Below are 26918 nucleotides of genomic sequence, written 5' to 3' on the forward strand. Positions count from 1 at the left end.
CATCAATTAACATCCTCATCTATTCTTGTAGCACTTTCCAAAACCACAAGCCCAAGAATGACAAGAACGTCAGGCAATATCTGGAGTTTAAGGCATTTCAAGATGGCACACAAAGACATTCTCAAAACCATGCTAGGAATGGATAATAATTTCTGACATTTTCAGCCACATCCAGACATCAATATTCCACCTGATGATGAATGTCAAGTCTAACACCCAACCCATTCACAAGTTGTTCTTAAACTGAATAACTTGTGGAGCCACTTCTGAAACTAACTAGATGTCAACTGCATTGCTGTAGATGTTTCAGGGATAATAAAATGATATCCAATTCTCTAAAAGAGCATGAATAAATCTCAGTTTTCAACAACCATCCACAGTTTTCAAACACTCCCATGGCTGTCATTCTAATTCATATTCCTAAACACAAGATTCTGCAGATGCTGGAAATCTTGAGCAACACACACAAAATGTTGGAGGAGCTCAGCAAGTCAGACAGGATCTATAGATAATACACAGTCGACAGTCTTCATCAAGACTGTAAAGGGGGCAGAAGCCAGAAGTAGTTTAAAGGTTGAGGGGAAGTACAAGATGGCAATGATAGGTGAGTGATAGTGGTAGATGAATACAAGTATTGTACTGCTCAGGAATTAAACTTGTGCTTCTGGGTTTCTCATTTTTGAGAAAGACTTATGCAGGTATATCCTTGAATCTCTGATTCCAAGATAGGTCCTTGACAATAAAGTGATTGTTATACATATGGAACAACTTGTTCAAAAGAAAAGGCATGATAAACTCAATGAGCTACTCCTATAAATCACTAATCATCATGGGACTGAGGCACCAGCTGTATAATCAAAGGTAGGGCCAACTACAACATTTCCACATTGCATAATGTACGGATAATATCCGTTACAAAACATTCGTTATTCTGGCGTCTTCCCTTTCTAGTTCTGAAGGGTCTCGGCACGAAGCGTCGACTGTTTATTCATTTCCTTAGATGCTGCCTGACCTGCTGAGTTCCTTCAGCATTTTGGTGCTGCTTTGTATTTCCAGAATCTGCAGAATTTATCAAGTTTATTCTTAAAACATGTAGTTCCGTATGCTGTTAAAGCCTATATTTGAACTAGCAATTTATCAAGTTAATTCTGCATTTTATATTACCCCAGTTAAAATCTAAATTCTTAAGATATTTATATTTGCTATAGATTTTACACGGAACACTACCTATTACTAATTTTCACGATTCCACTACAAACAAATCACACAAGGAGCAAAAAGTGATGCGGAGTGAATGGAGTGAAGCCCATTCGTCTTTTTCTCAACGTTACACCGAAGCAGCCAGGAAGGACACCGACTCCCGAGTTTAACAGGTAGCGGCCTACACTAAACTTCGCGACTGCGCAGCCTGCGCGTTTCCAGAGTGCCCGTCCGTGCCAAACAACGCAGGGGGCGAGACTCACCATTCTCAGGCCGTGCCGGCGGCCTCGCCAGCCCGTCACCTTCTCCCGGTCCGGCGACGACGCAGATCAACGGGCGAGTGCGGGAGATCGAGAAGGGACGGAAGATGGAGAAAGGCGGCGGGGCGAGGGAGGAGGAAGCAGCTGCACTCGGCTGCGCTGCGGGCCGCCTCTCGGCATCTCTCACGCCGCTGCGGCGGACAGCAAGCGGCTCGGCATCTCGGCCTCGTAGCCCGAGCCGCCTGAGGAGGAGGGCGAGGCTGACTCTCCGGGGGTGACGGAGGGAGGAGGGTGAAGCCGTGCGCCCTGCTGACTCTCCGGAGCCGAGGGGCGGGGATCGCGGCCGCGGCCACCAGTGACGGACGACGCCGAGCTGATTCACCCGGCAACGGCAACTCACAGGGACGTCCTCCGTACGGCCACAAAAAGCAAAACCAAATCGAAACCTCGACGCCGCAGAGCAGCCGGGGAGAGGAAAACAATCCCAGATGTCTTAGTTTGCCCCCAGTTTTGATTATTACATTGAAGTTCGTGTTGCATTAAAACCACTGACAATTTTAAATCAACGACTCAGTTGGTCCTAAAGCTAAACATGGAGCTCATGTTTCATTATTTTTGAAAGGAACAATTTTAATTTACAGGTGGATTTACAATCTGCTTTTTAAGAATATATATTTATTTCACAACAGTTGACTGCCACCAGGGATCGTTTGTCACTTGTTATTTCTATCATTAAAACAACGTAAAGGCATTTATACTCTAAAAGTGGAATACATAGCCCAGTAGGTGCAAGTTTCTTGGGGTGAGATACAATATATAGTCATCAGTATAAAATAGGTTTTCTATTTTCTTTTGATTAAATTAAATATTGCAAAATTTCATTCAGCTAGAGTAAGAAAGACCATTTAAGCATTGCCTCTTAGTGATTCAGAGAGATTATAAAGTCCTCTCCTACACATTGTAACACCCAATTACATAATTTTAAATAATTCCGTTTCTTTTCTCCCCATTACTTTGTTGAAAGTTCAAAGTTCAAACTAAATTTATTATCAAAGTACATATATGTGACATTTTCTTGCGGGAAATGAATGGAAATTGACCTTTCTTTGATGGAAATTGAATTTACTGATGCTGATTTGCTGAAATTACTAATATCCAAAATCTATTATTTACTATGTTCATATTTCCTCATATTTCTGTAATTTTATGACATAGAAGTAGATTATTTGGTCCCTGAGTCTATGCCAGCACACAGAGCAATCTCTGTATCATATTCCCAAAGTTCAAAGCAAAATTTATTATCAGAGTATGTACACGTCACCTCATAAAATCCTGATATTCTTTCTCCTATGGGCATGCTGAGCAAATCTACAGGACAGTAACTGTAAACAGGATCAATGAACATCAAACTGAGCAAATGCAAATATAAATAAATAACGAGAGCATGAAGTATAAAGAGTCCCTAAAGTGAGACCATCGATTGTGGGAACACTGGAAATAGAATGAGTGTTGTTATTCCCTTTTGCTCAAGAGCTTGATGGTTGAGGGGTAGTAACTGTTTTTGAACCTGGAGGTGTGAATCCTGAGGCACATCCACTTTCTATTTGATGGCAGCTATGAGAAAAGAGCATAGCTGGATGGTGAGGATCTCTGATGACTGAGGTTGCTTTTTTGCGGCACCATTTCATGTAGATGTTCTCAACGGCTGGGAGGGCTTTACCCGTGATGTGCTGGGCCAAATCCATTACTTTTTGAATGATTTTCCATTCAAATGCATTGGTATTCCCATACCAGGCTGTAATGCATACCAGTCAGCTCACATCTACAGAAGTTTGCCAAGGTTTTTGATGACGTTCTGAATCTTTGTAGACTCCTGAGGAAGTAGAGGTGATGCTGAGCTTCCTTTGCAATAGTGACATAGTGGAGATATCTGAGATAGTGACACCCTGGAATTTAAAGTTACTGACCCTCTCCCTCTTTGATCCTCCGATGATTACTGGCTCATGGACCCCTGGTTTCCCTCTCCAGCAGTCCACAATCAGATCCTTGGTCTCATTACCAGTGAGTGAGAGGTTGTTGTCATTACACCACTCAGCCAAGTTTTCAACCTCCCACCTGCATGCTGATTCATCACCACATTTGATTTGGCCCACAACAGTGGTGCCATCAGCAAGCCTTTATATGGTGTTGGGGCTGTACTTAGCCACACAGTCAAAGGTGGAAAGCAAGTAGAGGAGGAAGCTAAGCACACATCCCTGTGGTGCTCCTGCGGTGATGGAGATTGTGGAGGAGATGTTTTTTGCCAATCTGAACTGACTGGGGTCTATAAGTAAGGAAATCCAAGATCCAGTTGCACAAGGTGGTATTGAGGCCCAGGTGTTGGAGTTTACTGACTAGTTTTGAGGGGACGGTGATGTTAAATGCTGAGCTGTAATTGATAAACAGCATCCCGATGTATGCATCTTTGCTGTCCAAATGTTCCAGAGTTGTGTGAAGAGCCTATGAGATGATATCTGCTGCAGACCTGTTGCTTTGGTAAATTGAAGTGAATCTCAGTTGCCCCTCAGACAGGAGCTGATGTACCTCTCAAAATACTTCATCACTGTGGATGTAAGTGCCCCTGGGCGATAGACATTTAGGCAGGTTACTATGCTCTTCTTGGCACCAGTACAACTGAAGCCTGTTTGAAGCAGGTGAATATCACACACTGCCAGAGTGAAAAGTTGAAGATATCTGTGAATACACCAGGCAGTTGGTCAGCACAGGTCTTCGGCACTCAGCCAGGTGCTCAACCTGGGCCAGGTGCCTTCCTGGGATTCACTCTCATGAAGGCAGCCTACATGTCATCTTCAGATACCAAGACCAAAGGATCATTGGGAGATGGGGGTGCACGGTGGTTCTTCCCTGTTCTGGTGCTCAAAGTGAGCATAGAAGGCACTGAGCTCCTCTGGAAGTGAAGCTCTACTGATTTATCTTGATGTCACAAGATTTAAGTTTGTAGGAGGTTATGGCATTCAAACCCTGCCACAGGTGTTGAGCATCCCTCATTGACACCAGTCTAGTCCAGAATCTCTACCTCACCTGGAGATGGCTTTCCAAAGATCATACCTGCACCACTTGTAGCATTCTTGATCACCTCTGATCTGACTCTCAGCAAATTCTGGATTTCATTGTTCATCCAGAGCATCTGATTGGGGTAAACCCTGAATGAGTTTTGTGGGGACACACTCATCTACAGCTGTTTTAATAAAGTCTGTTACAACCCTGGTGTAGTCATTCAGGTCCTCAGATGAGTTCTTGAACACGACCCAGACCACTCACTCAAAGCAAACCTGTAACCGTTCCTCTGCCTCCTGCGACCACCTCTTCATTGTCTTGTTTTTTAGGCTCTATCTGTATTCTCCCCGCATTCCCCCCCCCCCATTCCATCACCTTCAACACACAAGGGCCTATTTATTGTGGCCAGTTAACCTACCAACTTGCGCATCTTTGGGATATTGTAGGAAACCAGAGCACCCAGGGGAAACTAATGTGGTCACAGGGGGAGAGTACAACTTCCTCAAAGACAGCACTGGAGGTCAGGATGAGGCAAGAGGTCTACTCAGGTCATCATGGTGTCAACCATGTCAGCTAAATTTTTATTTGTTGACAAGATGTGATGTTGTTGCTAAAGCTGGCAATTATTGTCCATCCCTAGTTACCCTGAGATGAAGAACTCTGCAAGTTCATTCCAAGTACTCTAGTACCCTCCCATATCCCAAAGGTGGACTGGTTGATCAATTAGTTAATGAAAATTATACCTCCAACCTGATGGTATGAATATCGATTTCTCCTTCCAGTGAACAATATCCCTCCCTCACCCTCTTCCCCCCGCCCAATTCCCCACTCTGACATTTTACTTCTTCTCACTTGTCTATTACTTCTCCAGGGTCCCTTCCTCCTTCCCTTTCTCCTATTGGTCCACTCTCCTCTCCTACCAGATTCTTTCCCTTCCAGCCCTTTTCCTTTCTCACCCCAGCCGGCTTCACCTATCACCTTCCAGCTATCCTCTTTCCCCTCCATACACCTTTTTATTCCAGCATCTTCCCCCTTCCTTCTCAGTCCTGAAGAAGGGTCTTGGCCTGAAATGCCAACTGTTTACTCTTTTCCATAGACGCTGCTTGACCTGCTGAGTTCCTACAGCATTTTGAGTGTGCTGCTGTGGATTTCCAGGATCTGCAGATGCTCTCGTGTTTTGTAATGTAAATTATACCTTGCTAAATAAGAAGATCAGAGCAAAGTTGATGGGCATTTCAGAGAGAAAAAAAACATTAGGGTTACAAGGAAATATGAAGAGGGGAGATTTAACTAAAAGGATTGTTCACGGGGGAGCCAGCACCAATAAGCCAAATGGCCTCATTCTGTGTCAGCATAAAGATAAACTATGGTTGAAATAGGGAAGGATGGCAGATTCTGGTTCAAATTTGAGAAGTATGAATTTAAATATCTCAAACATGACACCTCAGGTGGCTCCTGAAAATCCATCATGGCTTTTCTCAGAACTTCTACAGCCGATGCTGGAAATTAGTCCCAGTGTCTCTTCGCAACACTGCCCAACTACATGATTTTTTTCATGGCAACCAGGATTGGAGACAGCATTACACTACAGTCTAACCAAAGCACAATAAAATGTAAATCATTATCATTACTATCTCTTCCACACATTTCAAGATCCTAATGGTATTGATTATAAACAAGAGAAAATCTTCAGATGCCGGAAATCTGAGCAACACACACAAAATGCTGGAGGAACTCAACAGGCCAGGCAGCATCTATGGAAAAGAGCACAGTCGATGTTTCAGGCCGAGACCCTTCTTTTAAATCTGCTCCTCGGCCTTTTATCTCCAGTCCTGCCAAAGGTTATCAGCCCAAAACATCAACTATTCTTTTCCATAGATGCTGCCTGGCCTGCTGAGTTCCTCCAGCATTTTGTGTGTTGCATGCTATTTATTATAGTTATTCTTTATTGCTTGAAAATATATAACACTGAGTTGACCAGCACAAGTTCCTTTCATATTTATACTCAACTTTGTGAGCTCCTGTTTGTGTTTATGCTCTTCAGGTTACAGATCAGCTGAAAAATAGAAGTCTAACTTTGTGCATATTCTCCACTTCATTTTCAAACATTCTTCAAGAGAGCAATAATAATAATTTTTGTGATATTCATCAATGACTGAATCTGATATACTGTATATTCCATTAATTTAATTATTAGTACTTGACTTGGTTGGGATGAATATTTGATAAAATGAAAGAACTATAGCAAGTGTGGAGAGTGATATAATACAGGTCACTATAAAAAGTCTCTCTATTCCCCACTCTGACCTTTTACTTCTTCTCACTAACCTATTACTTCCCCTAGTCCTCTCCTCCTTCCCCTTCTCCTGTGGTCTGCATTCCAGTCTTACTGGATTTCTTCTTCTTCAGCCCTTGACCTTACCCACCTACCTGGCCTCACCTATCATGTTCCAGCTATCCTCTTTTACCTCCCCCACTTTTTTGTTCTGACATCTTCCCCCTCCCTTCTCAGCCCAAATCGTTGACTCTTTATTCATTTCCATAGATGCCGCCTGACCTGCTGAGTTCCTCCAGCATTTTAGCATGTGTCATTATAGAAAACTTTTTCTAACTTACAGAGAAATTAACTTACAGATAGTTGTAGAAAAGAACTTTTACAAAACCTGGGGACTGTCTGGTATGCCAGTTACTCTACTGATTGTACTATTTAATACTTCTCTGAATTACATTTAATTTGACATTTTTCTATAACCTCTGTTTTAACCCAACCCATTACATAACTTATTGTCTGAATTATGGTTTTAAAGCTCTCTTACTCATTTGGTTTAATCGTGAATGTGTGCCTTTAACAAACCTAGCCTGGTTTTCATTCCAACTACCTATTAATTTTGCTTCAGTTCTTTATATATCTTAGAAATAGTATAGTACTATCTCTGAGCTCTGATGTTTCCTATGTACCTACCCCCCCCCCCCCACCCCAGTCCCAGAAAGCAACATGGTTATTTTCAAATTCCTGTGCTGCCGAATTTAATGCATAGTCTTTCATTTGGAATCCTTTCCAAAAGGGCTTGTTAATAATTATGATTTGCTATATCAGAGCTAACCAGAGTCATAAAGGATTAACACAACAGCAAGTTAGGCAGTATGGATGATCAAGCAGGATTTCCTTCTTCAGAGTCCATTAAAGTCAATGTTTGCTGAATCATTATGGCACAGGTGGTCTTTGTGACTGCTGTTTACAGACAATAAATCCTTACTGCATACAGTTTAAAATTTAGAGCTATGTTTACTTGCCTTCAAAATAAAATTTATTATGAAACTACATATATGTCACCATATACTGCCTTGAAATTCATTTCCTTATGGGCGTTTCCTGGAAAACAGAGAAAGGCAATAGAGCATATGAAAAATTATACATAAATAAAGGCTGACAAACAACCCATGAGCAAAAGGAGAATTATGTGCAAATAAAAAAAATATATAAACAACACTGAGAACATGAGTTGTAAAGTGCTTGAAAATGAGTCTATAGTTTGTGGAATCAGTTCAGCGCGAAGGTGAGTGAAGTTATTTATGATTGTTCAGAAGCCTGATGGTTGTAGGGTAATAACTGTTCTTGAACCTGGTGGTGTGAGACCTAAGTTTCCTGTATCAGTTGTATGTCATTCCAAACAAACAACTTTTGATGGACCCAGTTTGCTATTTCCTCATGGAGGCAGATTATGTGGAAACAACATCTTTAAATAAAATGCTAGAGGAACTCAGTAGGTCAGGCAGCATCCGTGGAAATGAATAAGCGGTTGACTTTTTAGGCTGAGGCCCTTCTTCAGGGCTGAGCAGGGAGGGGGAAGACACCAGAATAAAATGGTGGGGGGAGGGGAAGGAGGCTAGCCGGAAAGGTGCAGGTGAAGACAGGTGGGTGGGAAAGGTCGAGGACTGGAGAGGAAGGAATCTGATAGGAGAGGAGAGCGGACCACAGGAGAAAGAGAAGGAGAAGGGAACCCAGGAGAAAAAATAGGCATGTGAGAAGAGTTTAACATTAGAGTGGGGAATGGTGGGGGGGGGGTGAAATGTTTAAACTATCTAATCAATCATCATTGTTCTTTATAGGTCTTAAAAATAATGGCTGTGCTGCAACATTTCTGTAAAAATTTAAGTATTACATCTCCGAGTTTTTTAGTTCAATGAAGCAGGTTCTTAAACTGACCCCTAGAAGTCATGGCATCATTAAAGAAACAGCAGCAGCCTCCATCTACATTGACACAGTAGCAGCTCTAACAAAACAGGGTTCACTCCTGCAATTAAATAATAACTTCCAAGCTATTTAGAACAGTATTTTCCATAAATTGAAACAGTTTACAACCATTTATCTAACAGTTTAATTTACTTAATAGCAGTTCAATTAAACACTGCAATTCAATTTTGAAAATTAGGCGGTTGAAGCAGGTAGGCTAAATTGTGATCGAGTAGCCTCTAATTAAACAGGGCTAAGTCCTATAATGAAATACATGCTTCCAAGTGATTCAGAAGACTTCTTTAGATATGAATGGAGGAGTTTACAACTACTTATTTGACAGTTGAATGTAGCTGATGGCTGTTCAATCAGACATTGTAACTCAGCGCTAGAAACACCAGATTAGGTGGAAGAAGCACATAAGTTTCTCGGTGATGCCATGGCCTCTTACAAAAATTGTTAATGTCTTACAATGGAATAATTTTTTCCAAGTAATGGGAAAGATTTAGAGGGATAGAGATCAAATGCAGGGAAACAGAACTTTCTCAGGAAGGCAACACGAGTGAATCTGCAGATGCTGGAAATAAATAAAAAAAACACAAAATGCTGGCAGAACTCAGCAGGCCAGACAGCATCTATGGGAGGAGGTAATAACGACGTTTCGGGCCGAAACCCTTCATCAGGAGTGAAGTAACATGGGATGGTCGAGGGGGGGATAAGAAGTGGGGGGGAGGGATAAAGTAGAGAGCTGGGAAGTGATAGGCTGGAGGGAAATGGGCTAGGGGGAAGGTGGAGAATTATGGGAAATAAAAGAGAAAGAAAGGTAGGGCTGGGGGGAGATTATAGTGGGGGGGGGAAGAGAGAGAAAGAGAACCAGACTAAAATAATCGATAGGGATGGGGATAAGGGTGGGGGGCAGGGGTATCAACGGAGGTCAGTGAGTTGGATGTTAATAATGACGTTTCGGGCCAAAACCCTTCATAATAACGACGTTTCAGGCCGAAACCCAACACATAATCCTCCGTAACTTCCGCCACCTCCTACGTGATCCCACCACCAACCACATCTTCCCCTCCCCCCCCCACTCTTGGCTTTCCACAGGGATCGCTCCCTACGCGACTCCCTTGTCCATTCATCGCCCCCCCCCCATCCCTCCCCACCGACCTCCCTCCGGGCACTCATCCCTGCAAACGGAAGAAGTGGTACACCTGCCCCCACACTTCTTCCCTCACCACCATCCCAGGCCCCAGACAGTCCTTTCAGGTGAGGCACCACTTCACCTGCGAGTCAGCTGGGGTGATATACTGTATCCGGTGCTCCCGATGTGGCCATTTATACATTGGGGAGACCCGCTGCAGACTGGGAGACCATTTCGCCGAACACCGGCGCTCGGTCCTCCAGCAGTGGTGGGATCTCCCTGTGGCCACACACTTCAATTCCACAGAGCACTCCCACTCTGACATGTCTGTCCATGGCCTCCTCTACCGTCAAGATGAGGCCACACGCAGGTCGATGGAGCAATACCTTCTCTCCCACTTAGGTAGCCTCCTTCCTGCCGGCATGAACATCCAACTCACTGACCTCCATTGATACCCCTGCCCTCCACCCTTATCCCCATCCCTATCGATTATTTTAGTCTGGTTCTCTTTCTCTCTCTTCCCCCCCTCGCTATAATCTCTCCCCCCAGCCCTACCTTTCTTTCTCTTTTATTTCCCATCATTCTCCACCTTCCCCCTAGCCCATCTCCCTCCAGCCTATCACTTCCCAGCTCTCTACTTTATCCCTCCCCCCCCCCCCCCACCCCCGGCCGACCATCCCATGTTACTTCACTCCCGATGAAGGGTTTCGGCCCGAAACGTCGTTATTACCTCCTCCCATAGATGCTGTCTGGCCTGCTGAGTTCTGCCAGCATTTTGTGTTTTTTTATCTCAGGAAGGTATTTTGCTCAGCACGGACAAGTTGAGCTGAAGGATTTCTTTCTCTGCAGTAGAACATCGAGTCCATCATAGCTAATGGGAGTAGATCAAATATGGGCAAGGGAAACTTGCACTCTCCCACTTGGGAAGGGCAGTCATCTTTTGCTGATCATCTGGTAGCCCCTAAGATCCCCTTTAAATTTTTCGAGTCACCCCTTAAACCTATGCCTTCTGGTTTTCTACACCTCTACCTTGGAAAAATACTCTGCATGTCCTTCATGATTTTGTAAATCACTCCTCAGCCTCCAGCGTTCCTGTGAGAACAATCGCAGACTATCCTCCCCTGTTTTTCCAAGTGATCATAAGAGGGCATTCTTTAAACTAGCAAGTGAGAGATTAGAATCATTGCAGGGTGGGAGCTGGTTCAAAAGAACAAGTCTCATCAGGCTTTATTTGAGCCAATAAGAAGGGAGGTGTAAGCGGAATGGCCATTGTCAGAGTGGGCCAGGGTTAGAGTGGTCAGGCTTTAGCTCAACAGGCTTTGGCAAGGCAGGAGAAGGGAGGGCAAAACTGATAGGTTTCAGAGAGAAGGCACAGGTAGGTTTTTTTAAATGTCTGTAAATCTTCAGTGCTTAGTTCAGTGTAAGCAAGATGGTTAAGGTGGTGAAATGCACTTCTTGTGAGATGTGGGCTTTCAGGGTAACTGACAGTCTCTCTGATGACTATCTCTTCAGGCCATGCATCCAGCTTCAGCTCCTGAATGGCCATGTCAGGGAATTGGAGGTTGAGCTGGATGCATTCAGGACCATCCAGGAGGATAAAACCCTTAGATGAAACTTTTATTGAGTTGGTCACACCCAGAGAGAAGGCTTCAGATCATAGATGGGTGACCACCAGGAGAGGTAAGGGGAGTAAGCAGTCAGTGTAGTTATCCCCCTCAGCAACATGTTTACCCCATTGGGTACTGCTTTGCGGATGGAGGAGGGGTGAACATTAACGCCAGCCAGTCCAGTGGCACAGTGACCAACTCTGAGGCTCAACAGGGAAGGGTAAAGTCAGGCAGAGTGAAAGTGATGGGAGACTTGATAGTTAAGGGGGCAAACAGACAGGAATTCTGCGGCCATGAAAGAGGCACCAGGATGGTGTGTTCCCTCCCAGGTGCAAGCGTCTAGGATGTCTCAGAGTGGCTGCAGAATATTGTCAAGTGGGAGTGTGAGCAGCCAGAGGTCGTGGTGCTCTTTGGCACTAATGACACAGATAAGAAGCGGTAGAAGGTCCTGAGCAGAGAGAATAGGGAGCTAGGAAAAAGGCTGAAGAACAGGACCTCCAATGTAATCATCTCTGGATTACTCCCAGTGCCACATGCTAGTCAGAGCAAGAAAAGGTTTATAGGTTTGATGAATGAGTGGCCAAGGAACTGGTGCATGGGGCAGAATTTAAGGTTCTTGGATCATTGGAACATCTACTGGGGCAAGGGTGACCTGTATAAGAGGGCTAGGTTGCACCTAAACTGGAGGGGAGCCAATATCCTAGACAGGAGGTTTGCTAGTGCTACTCGGGAAGGTTTGAAGTAGTTGGCAGGGGCATAGGAAACAGAGCACCAAGTCAGAAAGTGGAGGGGTGCAGAGAAAGGTAGATGTCAGGGCCACTATAAACAGACAGGACCAAAAGTAATGGATTCAATAGGATGGATAGTTTGAAGTGTATGATTTTAATGCTAGGAATATTATGGGTAAAGGTGATGAACTTAGAGCATGGATCAGTACATGGAACCTTATGGCCATTACAGAGGCTTGGCTGAGAGAGGGTCAGGAAAGGGTGCTTAATGTCCCAGGGTTTCGATGCTTTAGAAAAGATGAAGAGGGGGTGCACAACTAATCAGGGACAATATCACAGCTGCACTCAAAGGGGGCATAATGGAAGGTGTCCACTGAGTCTATCTGGGTAGAACTCAAAAATAGGAAGGATTGTACTACAGACCCCCCCCCCCCCAAATAGCCACTGGAACATTAAAGAACAAATATACAGACAGAGTAAGGAAAGGAGTAAAATAAATAGGGTTGTTGTCATTGAAGACTTCAACTTCCTTAATATAAGCTGGGACTTTCTTAGTGAAAGTGGTTTAGATGGGGCTGAAGTTGTTAGGTGCATTCAGTAAATCAATATGTAGATAGTCCAACAAAAGGAGGGGCCGTTCTGGATCTGAGGTTGGGTAATGATCCTGGCCAGGTGACTGACCTTTCAGTGGGTGAAAAGTTGGAGAACAATGACCCACAATTCCTTAAGTTTCAAGATAGCTATAGACAAGGTTAAGCAAGGACTTCGTGCAAGAGAGTATTACACTGGAGCAGGACCAGTTATGCGAGCTTTAGGCAGGAGCTAGGGAGAGTTCATTGGGAACAGCTACTTTTGGACAAGCCCACGTCCGATATGTGGAGGACGTTTAAAGGATGGCACAGAGTACAGGACAGGACTGTTGTAGTCCAAAGGGAGGACAAGGATGACAAGGCAAGAGAACCTTGGATGTCAAGCGAGACGATGAATTTAGTCAAGAAGAAAAAGGAAAAATATGTAAAGCTTAGGAAGCCGGAATGAAACAGAGCCCTGGAGGATTATAAAGAAGCCTGAAAAGAACTCAAGAGGGGAACTAGCAAAGCAAGGAGGAGCCATGAAGTGTCCTTGGCAAGTAGGGTTAAAGAGAATCCTAAGGCATTTTATACATACATCAGGAGCAAGAGGGTAACTAGGGAAAGCGTGGAACCTGTTGTGTACATAATATTTCAGTAATGTTTGAGTAATATTGTAAATATATTGTTTGATTAAACATTGTTGCTTATATACGTAAAAGTATGTAAATGGCTTATGTCATCACACCATCACATGATATGCACGTCTCACTTGAAGTGAAAACTAAGCTTGACTTGCATTTCGAACTCTCATCTTTTCCTTTCAATTCATTTAATGCTTTGGAGAGTATAAAGCATAACAGTGGTGATGAAGAAGTTTTAAACAAACCAGAGACAACTGCCTACCTGTTGAAGCGCACCAAGCTGTTTGAGTTTTTAAAAAGCGCAGCAAGAAACAGTCGAGTTAAAAAAAAAGCTCAGCACATTTTTTGTTTCTTCAGAGCAGTGCATTTTCTTTGCAAAAGGAAAGATGATCAGGTTAATAAATGGAAGAATTCAGGAGTTCCTAAACCGTGAGTACTGGGTGATAATAATTGTGAAAAAAAGAGAACAGAAATGGCTGGCTACATTGGATAGATGGTTCAATGGGAAACTGGTTTATGTATGCAGAGCTAATTAAGCAATATATTGAAACAAGTGAAAAAGCCAATGAGAAGCGAGCACCAGTTTTGCTGAGTGTATTTGGTTTAAAGGCATACAGCTTGTTTAGAAATTTCAATGCTCCAACCAAACCAGCCAAAATGAGCTTAGCTGATACTGTGAGAGTAATGCAGGAACATTTAAAACGAAAGCCATGTTGATGGCAGAAAGCTTTAGGCTTCATAAGCAGAAACAAAAAGAACGAGAGCCTATTTCAGCATCTCTGGTTGAGTTGGGCTTGTATGTCTGAGCATTGTCAGTTCAGTAAGTTGCACCGAGAGATTGTTTAGTTGGTGAAATCTTACAAGAAAGCCTTCAAGGCCAGCTTTGGACTGAAGCACAACTTGCATTTGAAAGAGTAGTGAACAAAATTGCAGCTTCTATCCAGATGGAGTCCTGCCTGACCAAACAAACTGTTGTAGCAGTGGCTCACATTTACCAGACAAAAGGCAAATTTAAAGGGAAAACTTGCAGAAAATGCAACAAAGTGAGACACGTTCAAAGAGCATGTCGGGGAGACAAAAATTAAATGGACTGTGCAGGCTAGAGAAAAAGATAAAAAGTCAAGTTGCAGTTTCAAAAAGAGCTCTAATCTGTATGCCATTGATGAAAAGTCTAACAACAATGAGAGTGCCACAGGACTATGTAGCCTTGAGATTTAGAGTGTGAGAATTAACAATAGACAAGCAATGTGGCTTACACAGAAGTGAATGTTAAATTAATTAAAATGGAATTGGACATTGGCTCATCGGGTTCAGTCATTCCACAAAGTGAGTTTGATTGGCATTTCAAAGATACTAAACTGAAGCCTGCAGATATCCAACTAAGAATTTATTACTGGCAAAAGGAAATACCTGTGGGAATGATATTTGTAACAGTGAATCACAGCAATCAACCAGCTATATTGGGCTTATATGTGGTAAAACCAGAAGGGCTTGCATTGGGGTTATGATTGGCTGAGACGGCTAAAACTCTGTCATATCCCCTGTAATAGAGTCAATTGAAAGAAAATTAAGGAAGATACTGGATGATGCAACAGCAGTGTTTAAGGATGGCACTGGAAAACTCAACCCAAAACGGTTGGAATGTGCAGCAGAAATCCTAGTTATCCCATTTTTACCAGCACTAGGATGAGCTTTCCATTGATGGAGGTTGTCTAATGTGAGGATTGAGAGTTGCTGTGCATTCCAAGCTGAGAGCTAAATTGTTGGAGAAGCAACATGCCATTCATCTGGGCATGCCAACACGTCCAGAAGTTGTCAAGAGCAGCCCCTCTCCATCTCTAGTGGATTTGGCTGGACTAATTATGGGCAAAAATTTCTTGGTGGTATGGATGCAGCTATAAAGTGGCCAGAAATCCTCCCAAAGGCCTCCACTACAGCTTTGTACACTGTTGACGTGTTGAGAAGTCTCTTTTCAAGGACTGGCGTTCTAGAACAGTTAGTCAGTGACAATGGACCACAGTTCATTGCAGGACAGTTTCAGTCATTCGTGAAAATGAGTGGAATAAGACGTATTACATCTGCACCATGCCAGCGACAAGCTACTTAGTGGAATAGTTTGTCCAGAGTCTAGAAAATGTACTTCAAGCTATGTCAGCAAAACACACTACACTGACACTGAATCAAAAGCTTGCTAATGTCCTCCTTGCATATTGCAATGCAGGACCCTCCACAATGAACAACTCACCAGCTAAGCTGTTCCTTGGTTACCTCTTGTGTTCATGCTTGCATCTCCTCAAACCCAATCTCAGAAAGAGTATGCTGGACAAAGAGCTGAGACAAATTGAAGGCTCCTCAAACAAGGAGGTTTGATGTTTCACACTTGAGTAAATAGTCCTGGTGAGGGACTACAGAGTTGATCAAAAAAGGGTACTTGGAAAGATTAACGACAGAACTGGACCATTCTCCTACACCAGACATGGGCAAACTACGGCCCGTGGGCCATATGTGGCCAGTTAAGCTTTTTAATCTGGCCTGCAGAACTTGATGAAATTATATTAATAAACCTTGTTAACGTTTTTTCCCCGCAATTCTGGCGTTTTCCCAATAGATGACGCACTCTATATACATTGACCTTTGTTGAGGTGCAGCGTATTACTCCACATTTGCGCTTTACTTTGTAACCTTGTGGCGACCCATTTCCTGGCACATCCGAACCGGCTCACAATTAGCCAGCGTTCCGGCTAAGGGAAATAGCCTGCGGGGATTTGCGAGCACAGAGCTTTGGAGCCTCTGCGCCACGGGGGGCAGGTTGAGAGAGGCTTAAAAGTGAGGCTGGGGATTTCGAATAAAGTTTTTTCCTTCGACTGCAGTCACCGACTCCGTGTCGTAATTTTAGTGCTGCGTGTAACACACCGCTACAACCTCTCACCCCTTCTGTAAAGATGAGTGGAGCTAAGAAAAGAAAAATAGATAGAGAATGTTGGGTGTTTAATAAGGAGTGGACAACTAAATATCTTTTTACCGAACACAGATTAACTGCTGTTTGCCTGATATGCCAAGAGACTGTGGCGGTTTTTAAAGAATATAATATCAGCCGTCACTTTGCCACAAAACATGCCAACTATGCTAGTGACCAGTCAACGAAAGAACGGGAAGCTAATGCTCAGAGGTTGGCAGCTAATTTACAGGCTCAACAAAATTTTTTGCACCACCAGACTGCCATTCATGACTCAAGTACCAAGGCGAGTTTTATGCTGTCATTCAAATTAGCAAAGGCCAGCAAGCCTCTGTCTGAAGGCGAGTTTTTAAAAGAATGTATGGTGGAGACAGCAGGTGTATTGTGTCCGGAGAGCAAAGACAAATTTGAAAAAATCAGTTTATCATGCAGGACAGTGACTCGCTGTGTGGAACTGATAGATGAAGATATAACCAGCGACTTAAATAAAAAGGCAGAGTCGTTCACGTTATATTCATTAGCACTGGATGAAAGCAACGATGTAAAAGACACTGCTCAGCTCCTCATTTTTATCCGAGGAATTAACAATACTTTTGAAATAACGGAGGAGTTTTTGACAATGGAGTCTCTGAAAGGAAAAACACGGGGAGAGGACTTGTATGACCGGGTGTCTGCTGTCATCGAAAATATGAAGCTCCCTTGGAGTAAACTTATCAATGTCACCACAGATGGATCTCCTAATTTGACGGGGAAAAATGTTGGCCTGCTGAGGAGAATACAGAATAAAATGAAAGATGAAAATCCTGACCAGGATGTTATTTTCCTTCACTGCATCATCCACCAGGAATCTCTATGTAAATCGGTATTACAGCTGAATCATGTTGTGAATCCTGTCATAAAACTTGTCAACTTTATACGTGCAAGGGGACTTCAGCACCGTCAGTTCATCATGTTCCTGGAGGAAACTGATGCGGATCACCAGGACCTACTTTACCACTCCCGTGTCCGCTGGTTAAGTTTGGGCAAAGTGTTTCAACGAGTATGGGAGCTCAAAGAGGAGATCGGTGCATTTTTGGAGTTACTGAGGAAGGCCGGCGAATTTCCTGAGCTGAGCAACAAGAGCTGGCTTTGTGACTTTGCATTTGCTGTGGATATATTTTCACACATGAATGAACTGAACGTGAAGCTACAGGGGAAGGATCAGTTTGTGCATGACATGTACACAAATGTGAAAGCCTTTAAATCTAAGCTGGCTTTTTTCTCCAGGCAAATTTCGAATAAGTTATTCACTCATTTTCCCACACTAGCCACGCTGGAAGAGGCCGGTGCAAATGTGAAAAAATACAGCGAGTCACTGGATGCGCTGCACAGAGAATTCTGCCGTCGCTTTTCTGATTTTGAAAAAATTGACAAGTCACTTCAGTTGGTGGCCTGTCCCCTGTCACAAGATCCTGAAACAGCACCAGAGGAGCTACAGCTGGGACTGATCGACCTTCAGTCTGACCCCGTCTTAAAAGAGAAGTTCAACTCTCTTAAACTGAATGACTTTTATGCTTCACTTGGTAAAGAGGCGTTTCCAAACCTCCGGAGGACGGCACAGAAGATGCTGGCGTTGTTCGGCTCGACCTATTTGTGTGAACAGGCGTTCAGCGTCATGAACATCAACAAAGCCAGCCACAGATCCAAGTTAACTGACCAACACCTCAGATCCATCCTGAGAATCACCACAACAAAACTAAATCCAGACTTTGATGCGCTGGCTAAAAAGGGAGACCAACAACACTGTTCCCACTGAAGTTAAAAATAAGTTTCTTCATTGTGTTATGTAAAAAATGCATTTGAAAATATTTTTTTCAATAAGCCTTACATGTTACATGTCATTTCTGTTAAGTGATGGACATGTGTAGTGCGCAGGTGCACGTACGTTCTCAAAATAAAAAAATGCGCTCCAGATCAAATAACACGCTCCGCATACTGGCACGCTGTCACTGTTCTGTCTTTGTGCTGGTCGTTGTTGAGTTTTGACACAGGGGACAATTGAATAAGAAGGAGCAGGACAAGTAGACCTGCATCTCCTACCGTTTTTGAAATAAAGACAGTCAGGAGGAGAGTGATGATGATAATATCTTGAAAGATAACAGAATTTTCAGTGCTTTAAAATAATAACTGTTACTATTAAAAAAAGCTGTATTTTATTCATTTAATTTTCAGTGTTTTAAAAGTCATTTCAATAAATAGCTAAATACCATGGGACTTCAAAGACAGATATTTTGTTGTAATGCATTTGTTCATTTTCAATTGAAATTAAAGCACATGTTTTCTACATATCCCATGATATTTTATTTTCTCTTATGAGGTGTATTACCAAAACACTCCGTCCATCTGCTCCTGCTCCCTGTCAAATTTTAGAACCCTTTGTGGCCCTCAAGTCAAAAAGTTTGCCCACCCCTGTCCTACACAGTGGAGATTATGCTTGATATCTCCTGGAAATGACACGTCAATCAGTTGAGGAGAGGAGAGTCAGTTGTCAGAGAAGAAAGGTGGCTGGAGCTGTCAGGGCCTTTTTGTGCAGTCCCAGAGTCAACTCCGACAACCACCATGGAGGAGACCCCAGTACCTGAGATTGTTTCACAACCACAAGCCTCACCCGCCAAGCTGAGTGATTTCCCCCTTGTCAGGAAAGACAGTCCCTCGCAAGAGTTAAAAAGCCTTCACAGGATTAAATCCTTAAGCCTGAATGGAACAATTTAAAATTTACTATGCTGTGGATGTCAGTATATGGTAGTTATATTTTATCATATACTGTGTACATAGTTGAGATGCATTCTATATTGAGTTGGAGTTTATAGCTAAGGGAAGAGTATTGTGTGTTTAATATTTCAGTAATATTGAGTAATATTGTACGAATACTGTTTTAATAAGCTTTCTTTGTTTTTTACATAATGAATTCCAGATAATATGTAAAAGTATGTAAATAGAATACATCATCATATGACCACATGATATGCATGCACCTTGTTTAAAGTAAAAACTAAGTTAGATTTGCATTTCAGACTCTTGTTTGTTCCTTTCAATTGGTTTAATGTTTTGGAGAGTACAAAACATTGCGGTGGCAACGAGGAAGTTTTAAATGGACCTGAGACAGCTACCTACCTTTTGAAGAGTACAAAGCATAACAGGACCGCTCAGGGATAGAGTGGGAACCTTTACGTGGATGCAGAGGATGTGGATGAGGTCCTTAATGAGTCCTTTATATCAGCATTTACCAAGAATGACATGGAGGATAAGGAGATCAGTACAAAGAGTATTAATAGGTGTATAAGATGATGAGAGGCATCGGTTGTGGGGATAGTCAGAAGCTTTTTCCCAGGGCTGAAATGGCTAGCATGAGACGACACAGTTTTAAGGTGCTTGGAAGTAGGTACAGAGGAGATGTCAGAGGTAAGTTTTTTTATGCAGAGAGTGGTGAGTGCGTGGAATGGGCTGCTAACAATGGTGGTGGACGCAGATATAATAGTGTCTTTAACAAGACTCCTGGATAGGTACATGGAGCTTAAAAAAATAAAGGGCTATGGGTAACCCTAGGTAATTTCTAAAGTACATACTCAGCACAGCATTGTGGGCTGACGGGCCTGTATTGTGCTGTAGGTTTTCTATTTTTGTATGTTTCTATTAACATGCTAGGGCATTTCCAAGTAAAGGAGGATTAAGTGCATTAAGGTGGATAGGTCCCCAGGGCTCGATGGGATATACCTGAGGTTATTGAAAGAGGCGAGTGAAGAAATTGCTGGGGCTTTGACCAATGTCTGTGTGTCCTCTCTCACCACTACCAAAGTCCTGGATGACTGGCAAGTAGCTAATGTTGCTCTATTGTTCAAGAAGGGAACCAGGAATAATTCGGGAAACAATAGTCTTGTTTCAATGGTAAGAAAGTTATTGGAGAGAACTCTTCAGAATTGGATTCAAGAGCATTTGGAAAACCATGGCTTAATTAGAGAGAACCAAAATGATTGTGTGGGGCAATTGATGCCTTACTAACTTGATTGAGTTTTTTTGACGAGGTGACAAGGGTGATTATCGAAGGCAGAGCTGTCAATGTTGTCTGCACAGATTTTAGTGAGGCAATTGTCAAGATCCCAGACTCATCGAGAAGATTAAGATGCATGGGATCAATGGTGAATTGACCATTTGGATCCTGAACCAGCTTGCCCATAGAAAGCAGAGGGTGGGTGGTTGAAGGGACTGTGATCAGTGGTGTTCTGCAGGGATCTGTATTGGGACCAATGCTGTTTGTGATAAGTGACCTGGATGAAAATGTATATGAGTGGGTTAGGAAGTTTTCAAATGATATAAAGATTGGTGGTGTTGTAGACGGTGCAGACAACTGGCAAAGAATACAGCGCAAAATAGATCAGTTGCAGATATAGGCATAGAAATGGCAGATAAAGTTTAACCCAACCAAATATGAAGTGTTTCACCTTGGTAGATCAAATGTTAAGAGACAATACACTTTAAAGGAACGACACTTAACAGTGTTGATGAGCAAAGGGACCTTGGGGTCCAAGTTCATAGCTTGCTGAAGGTGGTTATGCATGTTGATAGGACATTTAAGAAGGCATCTGCATCCTTGCCTTTATTAGTTGAGGCACTGAGTTCAAAAGTCAGGAAGTCATGTTGCAGCTTTATAAAACTCTAGTTAGGCTGCACCTGGAGTATTGTGTAAAGTTCTGGTCACCTCATTAAGGATGTTGAAGCTTTGGACAGGATGCTGCCTGGGTTAGAGGGCAGGTCCTATAAAGAAAACTTGGGACCAACTTTGGTTGTTTTTGCTGGAGCAGCAGAGGATGAGAGGAGATCTGACGGTGGTTCATAAGATTATAAGAGGCATAGATAGAGTGTGAAGCCATGGAGCAACATGTCGGCATGGGAATGGGGATAGGAATTAAAATGATTGGCCACCAGGAGATTCCACTTCTGGTGAGTGAAGCAGAGATGCTTGACAAAGCAGTCCCCAATTTTGTGTTGGGTCCCACCAATGTAGAGAAGACCGCATTGGGAGCATCATATACAATGGAGACACCAGCAGATCCACTGGTGAAGTGTTGCCTCAACTGGATAGACAACACCATCCCTGAATGGAATTGTGGAAGGAGGTGAATGAGCAGATGTACAATTTTAGCCTCTTAAGTGCTAGGAGGGAGATTAGTATGGAGGGATAAATGGACAAGGGAACCACAGAGGGAGAAATCCTTCTAGAAAGTGGAAAGTGGGGGTATGATAAAGATGTATTTGTAGTAGGATCCCGTTGGTGATGGCAGAAGATGGTACATCAACTACGGATGAAATTTATGCACAAATCTCTGCCAAAGCCCAAGTAAGCTTCCTCCTTTGCATTTCATTACACTGGGATAGATTTCATTGGGCCATGAGAATTTATTCACCTTAATCAGAGTCACAGTCACGTGATGTCCAGATACCGCTGTACCTAGCACCTGTTCATGTATAGTACATACAATCAATTTACTGTATGTATATAACCTAATTATATGTATCTATGGCCTCACTCACTCAGTTACTTGTAGATTATGTTTACATTTATATTTATTGTGTTCTTTTGCTTATTCTGCTTTTTTTGATGCTGCACCAGACCCAGAGTAACAATCATTTTGTTCTCCTTTACACTCATGTACTTGAGAATAACAATCAACAATCTTAATGAACATCCCTATCTCTAACACACTTCTTCCAGACTATTAGCATATACCTCCCCTAACTCTTCATCCTCTTCATTCTCCATGGTGAATACTGATGTGAAATATTCTTCCAGGACACTACACACATTGCTTGGCTACACAAAGACCTGCCTTGGAGGTTGATAGAAATGTTGTTATAAATGAGACTACTCACTGCACAATGCTCAGGTAGACAAACTTGCACTTGCATATCAAGAACACACAGTCTCCATTATGTTGTATGCTACCTCCACTATCTCCCCAAGCTGTCATACTCCTCAATACCCAGAGCCTGGACTGACACCTTACTGCCCTATTGTCTTGTTTATTTACTGTAATGCCTGCACTGTTTTGTGCACTTTATGCAGTCCTGGGTAGGTCTGTAGTGTAGTGTAGTTTTTTTTCTGTGTTTTTTTTTACGTAGTTCAGTCTAGTTTTTGTACAGTGTCATGTAACACCATGGTCCTGAAAAACATTGTCTCATTTTTACTCTGTACTGTACCAGCAGTTATGGTCAAAATGACAATGAAAGTGACTTGACTTGACTAAGTGGAATAGATTCAGAACAGAATGAAGAACTCGTGAAGGAATAAGAATTTGACATATGAAAATTTTTGTTCCACCATAATCAATAATCTTATGGCCTAACTCTTCCCTTAATATCATTACCTCATCAAACCAGGGATTGAACTCAATTCATTGAGGAGTGAAGAAAGGTTTCTCAGGGGAAGTGGTAGGCAGGTGAGAAAGGGCAAAATTCACAGTGGGGAACAGAGGAAAGGGGGAAAGGGAAATTAGTTTGGCCACTGGGAAGTTCTGTTTGTGGTGGATGGTGCCTAGATGCTCGACTAAGCAGTATGACAGGTCTCACCAACGTAGAGGAGGTTGCATCAGGAGCACCACCTTGTGTTCTGTCTGGGTAACTTCCAATCTGATGGCATAAATATCAATTTCCCTCCCCCTTCCCTCTCCTATTCACCACTCTGGCCCCTTACTTCTGCTCACCTGCCTGTCACCTCCCCTTGAGTCCTCTCCTCCTTCCCTTTCTCCTATGGTCCACTCTTCTCTCCTTTCAGATTGCTTTATCTCAAGCCTTTTACTTTCCCTACCCACCTGACTTCATCTATCCTCACTCCTCAAGGGTGGTCTCAGCTCGAGAAGTCGACTGCTTGACCAGCTGAGTTCCTCCAGCATTGTATGTGATGCTTCAGATTTCCAGAATTCTGTCAAATTTCTCATATTTATGATTACATCCAACCCGATCTACACTTAACAATATAATGGAAGATTGACCGTGCCTTCATGTGGAACACACTCACCAATAATCTATTCACAAATGCTGCTATTATGAGGCCAAACGGGTTGCAGGAACAATTTTGAGCATATTCTGTCCGAGTAGCCTTCAACCTGATGGCGTGAATGTTGATTTCTCCAACTCCCAGTACTCTCTCCTCTCAGTCTTCCCTCCTTTTCCATTCCCCTCTCTTCTCCTCACCTGCCCATCACCTTGCCTTGGTTCCCCTCCTCTTCCTTTTCTCCTACCGTCCACTGTCCTCTCCTATCAGATTCCTTCTTCAGCTGTTTACCTTTTCTACCTATCACCTCCCAACTTCTTACTTCATCCCCCTCCCAAACCCACCTTCCTCCTTACTTGATCTTACCTATCAGCTTGGTCCATTTCCAACACCTCCCATCACTTTCTCGATCTCTCTGTCTCTATCTCTGGAGACAACCTATCAACTGACACCTTTTATAAACCCAATGATTTTCATCACTACCTGGACTAGACCTCTTGCCACCCTATCCCCCTCATAAGGATGCCATCCCTTTCTCTCAGTTCCTCCTTTTCCACTGCATCTACTCTCAGGATGAAACTTTTAATTCCAGAACTATTGAGGTGTTCTCCTTCTTCAGAGAAAGGGGCTTCGTTCACAATCAATGCTGCCATCACCCACGTCACTTCCATTTCACACATGTCTGCCTTCACCCCATCCTCCTTCCACCTCACCAGGAATAGGGTCCCTCTTGTCCTCACCTGCACCCCACTAGCCTCCACGTCCAGCCCACCTGCCCCTCCCCACTGATTGCCCTCCTGACACTTCTCCTTACAAGCAGAACAAGTGTTGCACCTGCCCCTACACCACCTCCCTCACTACCTTTCAGGGCCCCAAACACTCCTCCCAGGTGAGGTGACGCTTCACCAGCAGGTCTGTTGGGGTCATCTGTGGTATCCAGTGCTCCTGGTGTGGCCTCCTGTATATCAGTGAGACCTGACATCCGCTGAGAAACCGCTTTGCTGAACACCTACACTCCATCCACCAGAAAAAACGGGATATCTAGAAGCCACCCTTTTCAAATCTACTTCCCATTCCCATTCCAACATATCAGTCCACAACCGATATGTGGTAATGAGGCCACACTCAATCTGGAGAAGCAACTCCTTGTATTCCTTTTGGGTAGCCTCCAGCCTGATGGCATGAACATTGATTTCATAGATTTCTGGTAATGGCCTCCTCCTCTCCTCCAGCATTATCCTTTCCCATTTCCCTCTCTCACCTTGTCTCCTTCCCTGCCCATCACTTCCCCCTGCGTCTCCCCCCTTCCTTTTCTTCCATAGTCTTCTACCTTGTCCTATCACATTCCCCCTCCTCCAGCCCTTTATCTCTTTCACCAATCAACTTCCCAGCTCATTACTTCATCCCTCCCCTTCTCCTGGTCTCACCTATCATCTACCACCTTGTACTTCTTCCTCCCCTCCCCCACCTTCTTACTCTGACTCCACATCCTTTTTTCCAGACCTAATGGAAGGGGCTCGGCCCATGACATCAACAATTTACTCTTTTCCATGGACGCTGCCTGGCCTGCTGAGTTCCTCCAGCGTTTTGCGTTTGTAACTTGGATTTCCAGCATCTGCAGATTTTCTCTTGTTTGTGCTTACCCATCAGTGGCCATTTTGTACTCCTTCACCTTCTCCCACCCTCTTATTCTGGCTCCTGCCCCCTTCTTTTCCAGTGTTGATAAACTGTCCCAGCTCAAAACGCTGGCTGTCTATTCCCCTCCATAGATGCTATGCCTGACTTCCCGAGTTCCTCAGGCATTTTATGTGTGTTGTACAAACTCTAAATTTGGGTTTCTCCATCTCTCTTCAACGCCAAACTTTATCCAAACATGGATAAAGGAGTTGAATCTCCGAGATGATTGAATTTGGTCATGATTGATATCCAAGCAGCCGATGTTTTCTAATAGTTTTCCTTTCTTTTTGCCCTTTTCAGCAGTAACAATGAAGAGTCTACATACATTATATGAGTGATTTGTACAAATTTCACTTATCTATTGTTGCTTCATACAAAATTGTAATCAACACTACATATTCAATGCATTTTAACACATAAGTCTGTTTTTTTTTATTAGAGATTACCATTCTTAGCATCCAAGAGTACTTCAACTCAGAATCTTTCATTTTCATCTTATGTGTTACATATCCTTTGCATTAGGACATTGGCACTAAAAATGGGTGCCTGTTCATTGCATTACCACCTGTTCACCAGCTTGAAAATGCACATTTGATTTAATAAAGAGGGTTCTGTAGAATACGCAATAAAAATACTACAATCGCAAGTAATGATTTATTGTGTTCATCAATCCCAAATCTTCAAATCTGTATTTTAGAACAGTACGTTTGGCACTGGTTTTACATAATAAAACAGAGTGATTCTTGATAGATGGTTCAACATCATCAAAAGTTTATTTTTCATGGTGACAGCAGGAGATGAATATCATTTTCAAAGCAATTCACCTGCTGGAGGTACTGTTTATATCCACAACATGCCATCTAATTATAAAACAGTGCACGACTCACCAGATCTTTGAATGCAGAGTGACCTTCACAGAATGTTAAAGATAGTTTTCAGCTTTCTAAATTTATGTCAAACTATTCTCCTTCTGCCCCTTAAAATCTACAACTTCGAAAATGACATGACTGAACACAATCAATACATGCAAATGAAAGAAGTCATTTTTAGTCTAATCTACAGGAGCAGTTTGAGGAGAGGTGAGTGGATTATGATATTTTTTAAATTTTGAAAAAGTCTATGGTCAAGGTGCTACACAGAAGAGCAGTAAAACTAATCACTGGTAACGTACGAGCTTGGATAGAAAATTGGTGAATAAATAGAAAACTTAGAAATATTAACAAAAAAAATTGTTTTTCAAGTTGGTCTGCTGTGACTTCTGGGGTTCCACAGGAATTGGTACTTGGACCCCAACAGTTCACAAGTATATTGATGATTTAGATGAGGGAACCAAATACATCATTTCAACATTTGCTGATTGCGCGACACCAAGTGAGAATGTGAGTCATATTAAGAATACAAAGGGGCTTCAAGGGAATACAGACAAGCGAACTTAGTGGGTAACAAAATGGCAGACCAAGTACATTATGCAAAAATGTTATATTATGTACTGCCGGTAGAAAAATCAGAAATGGCGAGAGAATAGAAAATTGTAATTTTCCTTGTACTCAAGACACAAGATACAGTTACAGCAACCAATTAAGAAATTAAGTGGTGCATTAACTTTGATTGCAAGAAGATTTGAGTAAAGGTGTAAAAGTGGCTAAAAAATTATGACTCTTGGTAAGATTACATTGTGGACTAATGTACGTTTCTGGTCTCATTATCTAATCAAAGGATATACACACATTGGCCACTTTATTGGGTACATCTGCTCTTTAATGCAAATGTATCTAATTAGCCAATCATGCGGCAGCAACTCAATGCAAAAAAACGCATGGA

The 26918-nt window shown here is 42.8% G+C and overlaps 2 protein-coding genes across 4 annotated transcripts in view; one reads left to right on the top strand and one right to left on the bottom strand.

Annotated features, from left to right (window-relative positions):
- Positions 1-1865, bottom strand: part of tmem248 (transmembrane protein 248) — a 32273-nt gene extending 30408 nt beyond the window's left edge. Inside the window, exon 1 of one of the 3 annotated variants that reach the window (XM_059973222.1) lies at positions 1464-1865. In XM_059973222.1, the coding sequence (XP_059829205.1) occupies positions 1464-1466 (3 nt within the window). In that variant the 5' untranslated portion in view covers positions 1467-1865. The remainder of the gene's footprint in view (positions 1-1463) is intronic. The other 2 variants (XM_059973225.1, XM_059973223.1) reach the window with 2 other exon arrangements.
- On the top strand, positions 1568-26533 carry LOC132395204 (general transcription factor II-I repeat domain-containing protein 2-like). The gene is made up of 3 exons (XM_059971492.1): positions 1568-1734; positions 16469-17726; positions 26339-26533. The coding sequence occupies exons 1-3, from the start codon at positions 1568-1570 to the stop codon at positions 26531-26533; spliced, it is 1620 nt and encodes a 539-aa protein (XP_059827475.1).
- The last annotated feature ends 385 nt before the right edge of the window (positions 26534-26918 follow it).

The sequence above is a fragment of the Hypanus sabinus genome, chromosome 6, assembly GCF_030144855.1.
Source record: "Hypanus sabinus isolate sHypSab1 chromosome 6, sHypSab1.hap1, whole genome shotgun sequence".
Classification (NCBI taxonomy): domain Eukaryota; kingdom Metazoa; phylum Chordata; class Chondrichthyes; order Myliobatiformes; family Dasyatidae; genus Hypanus; species Hypanus sabinus.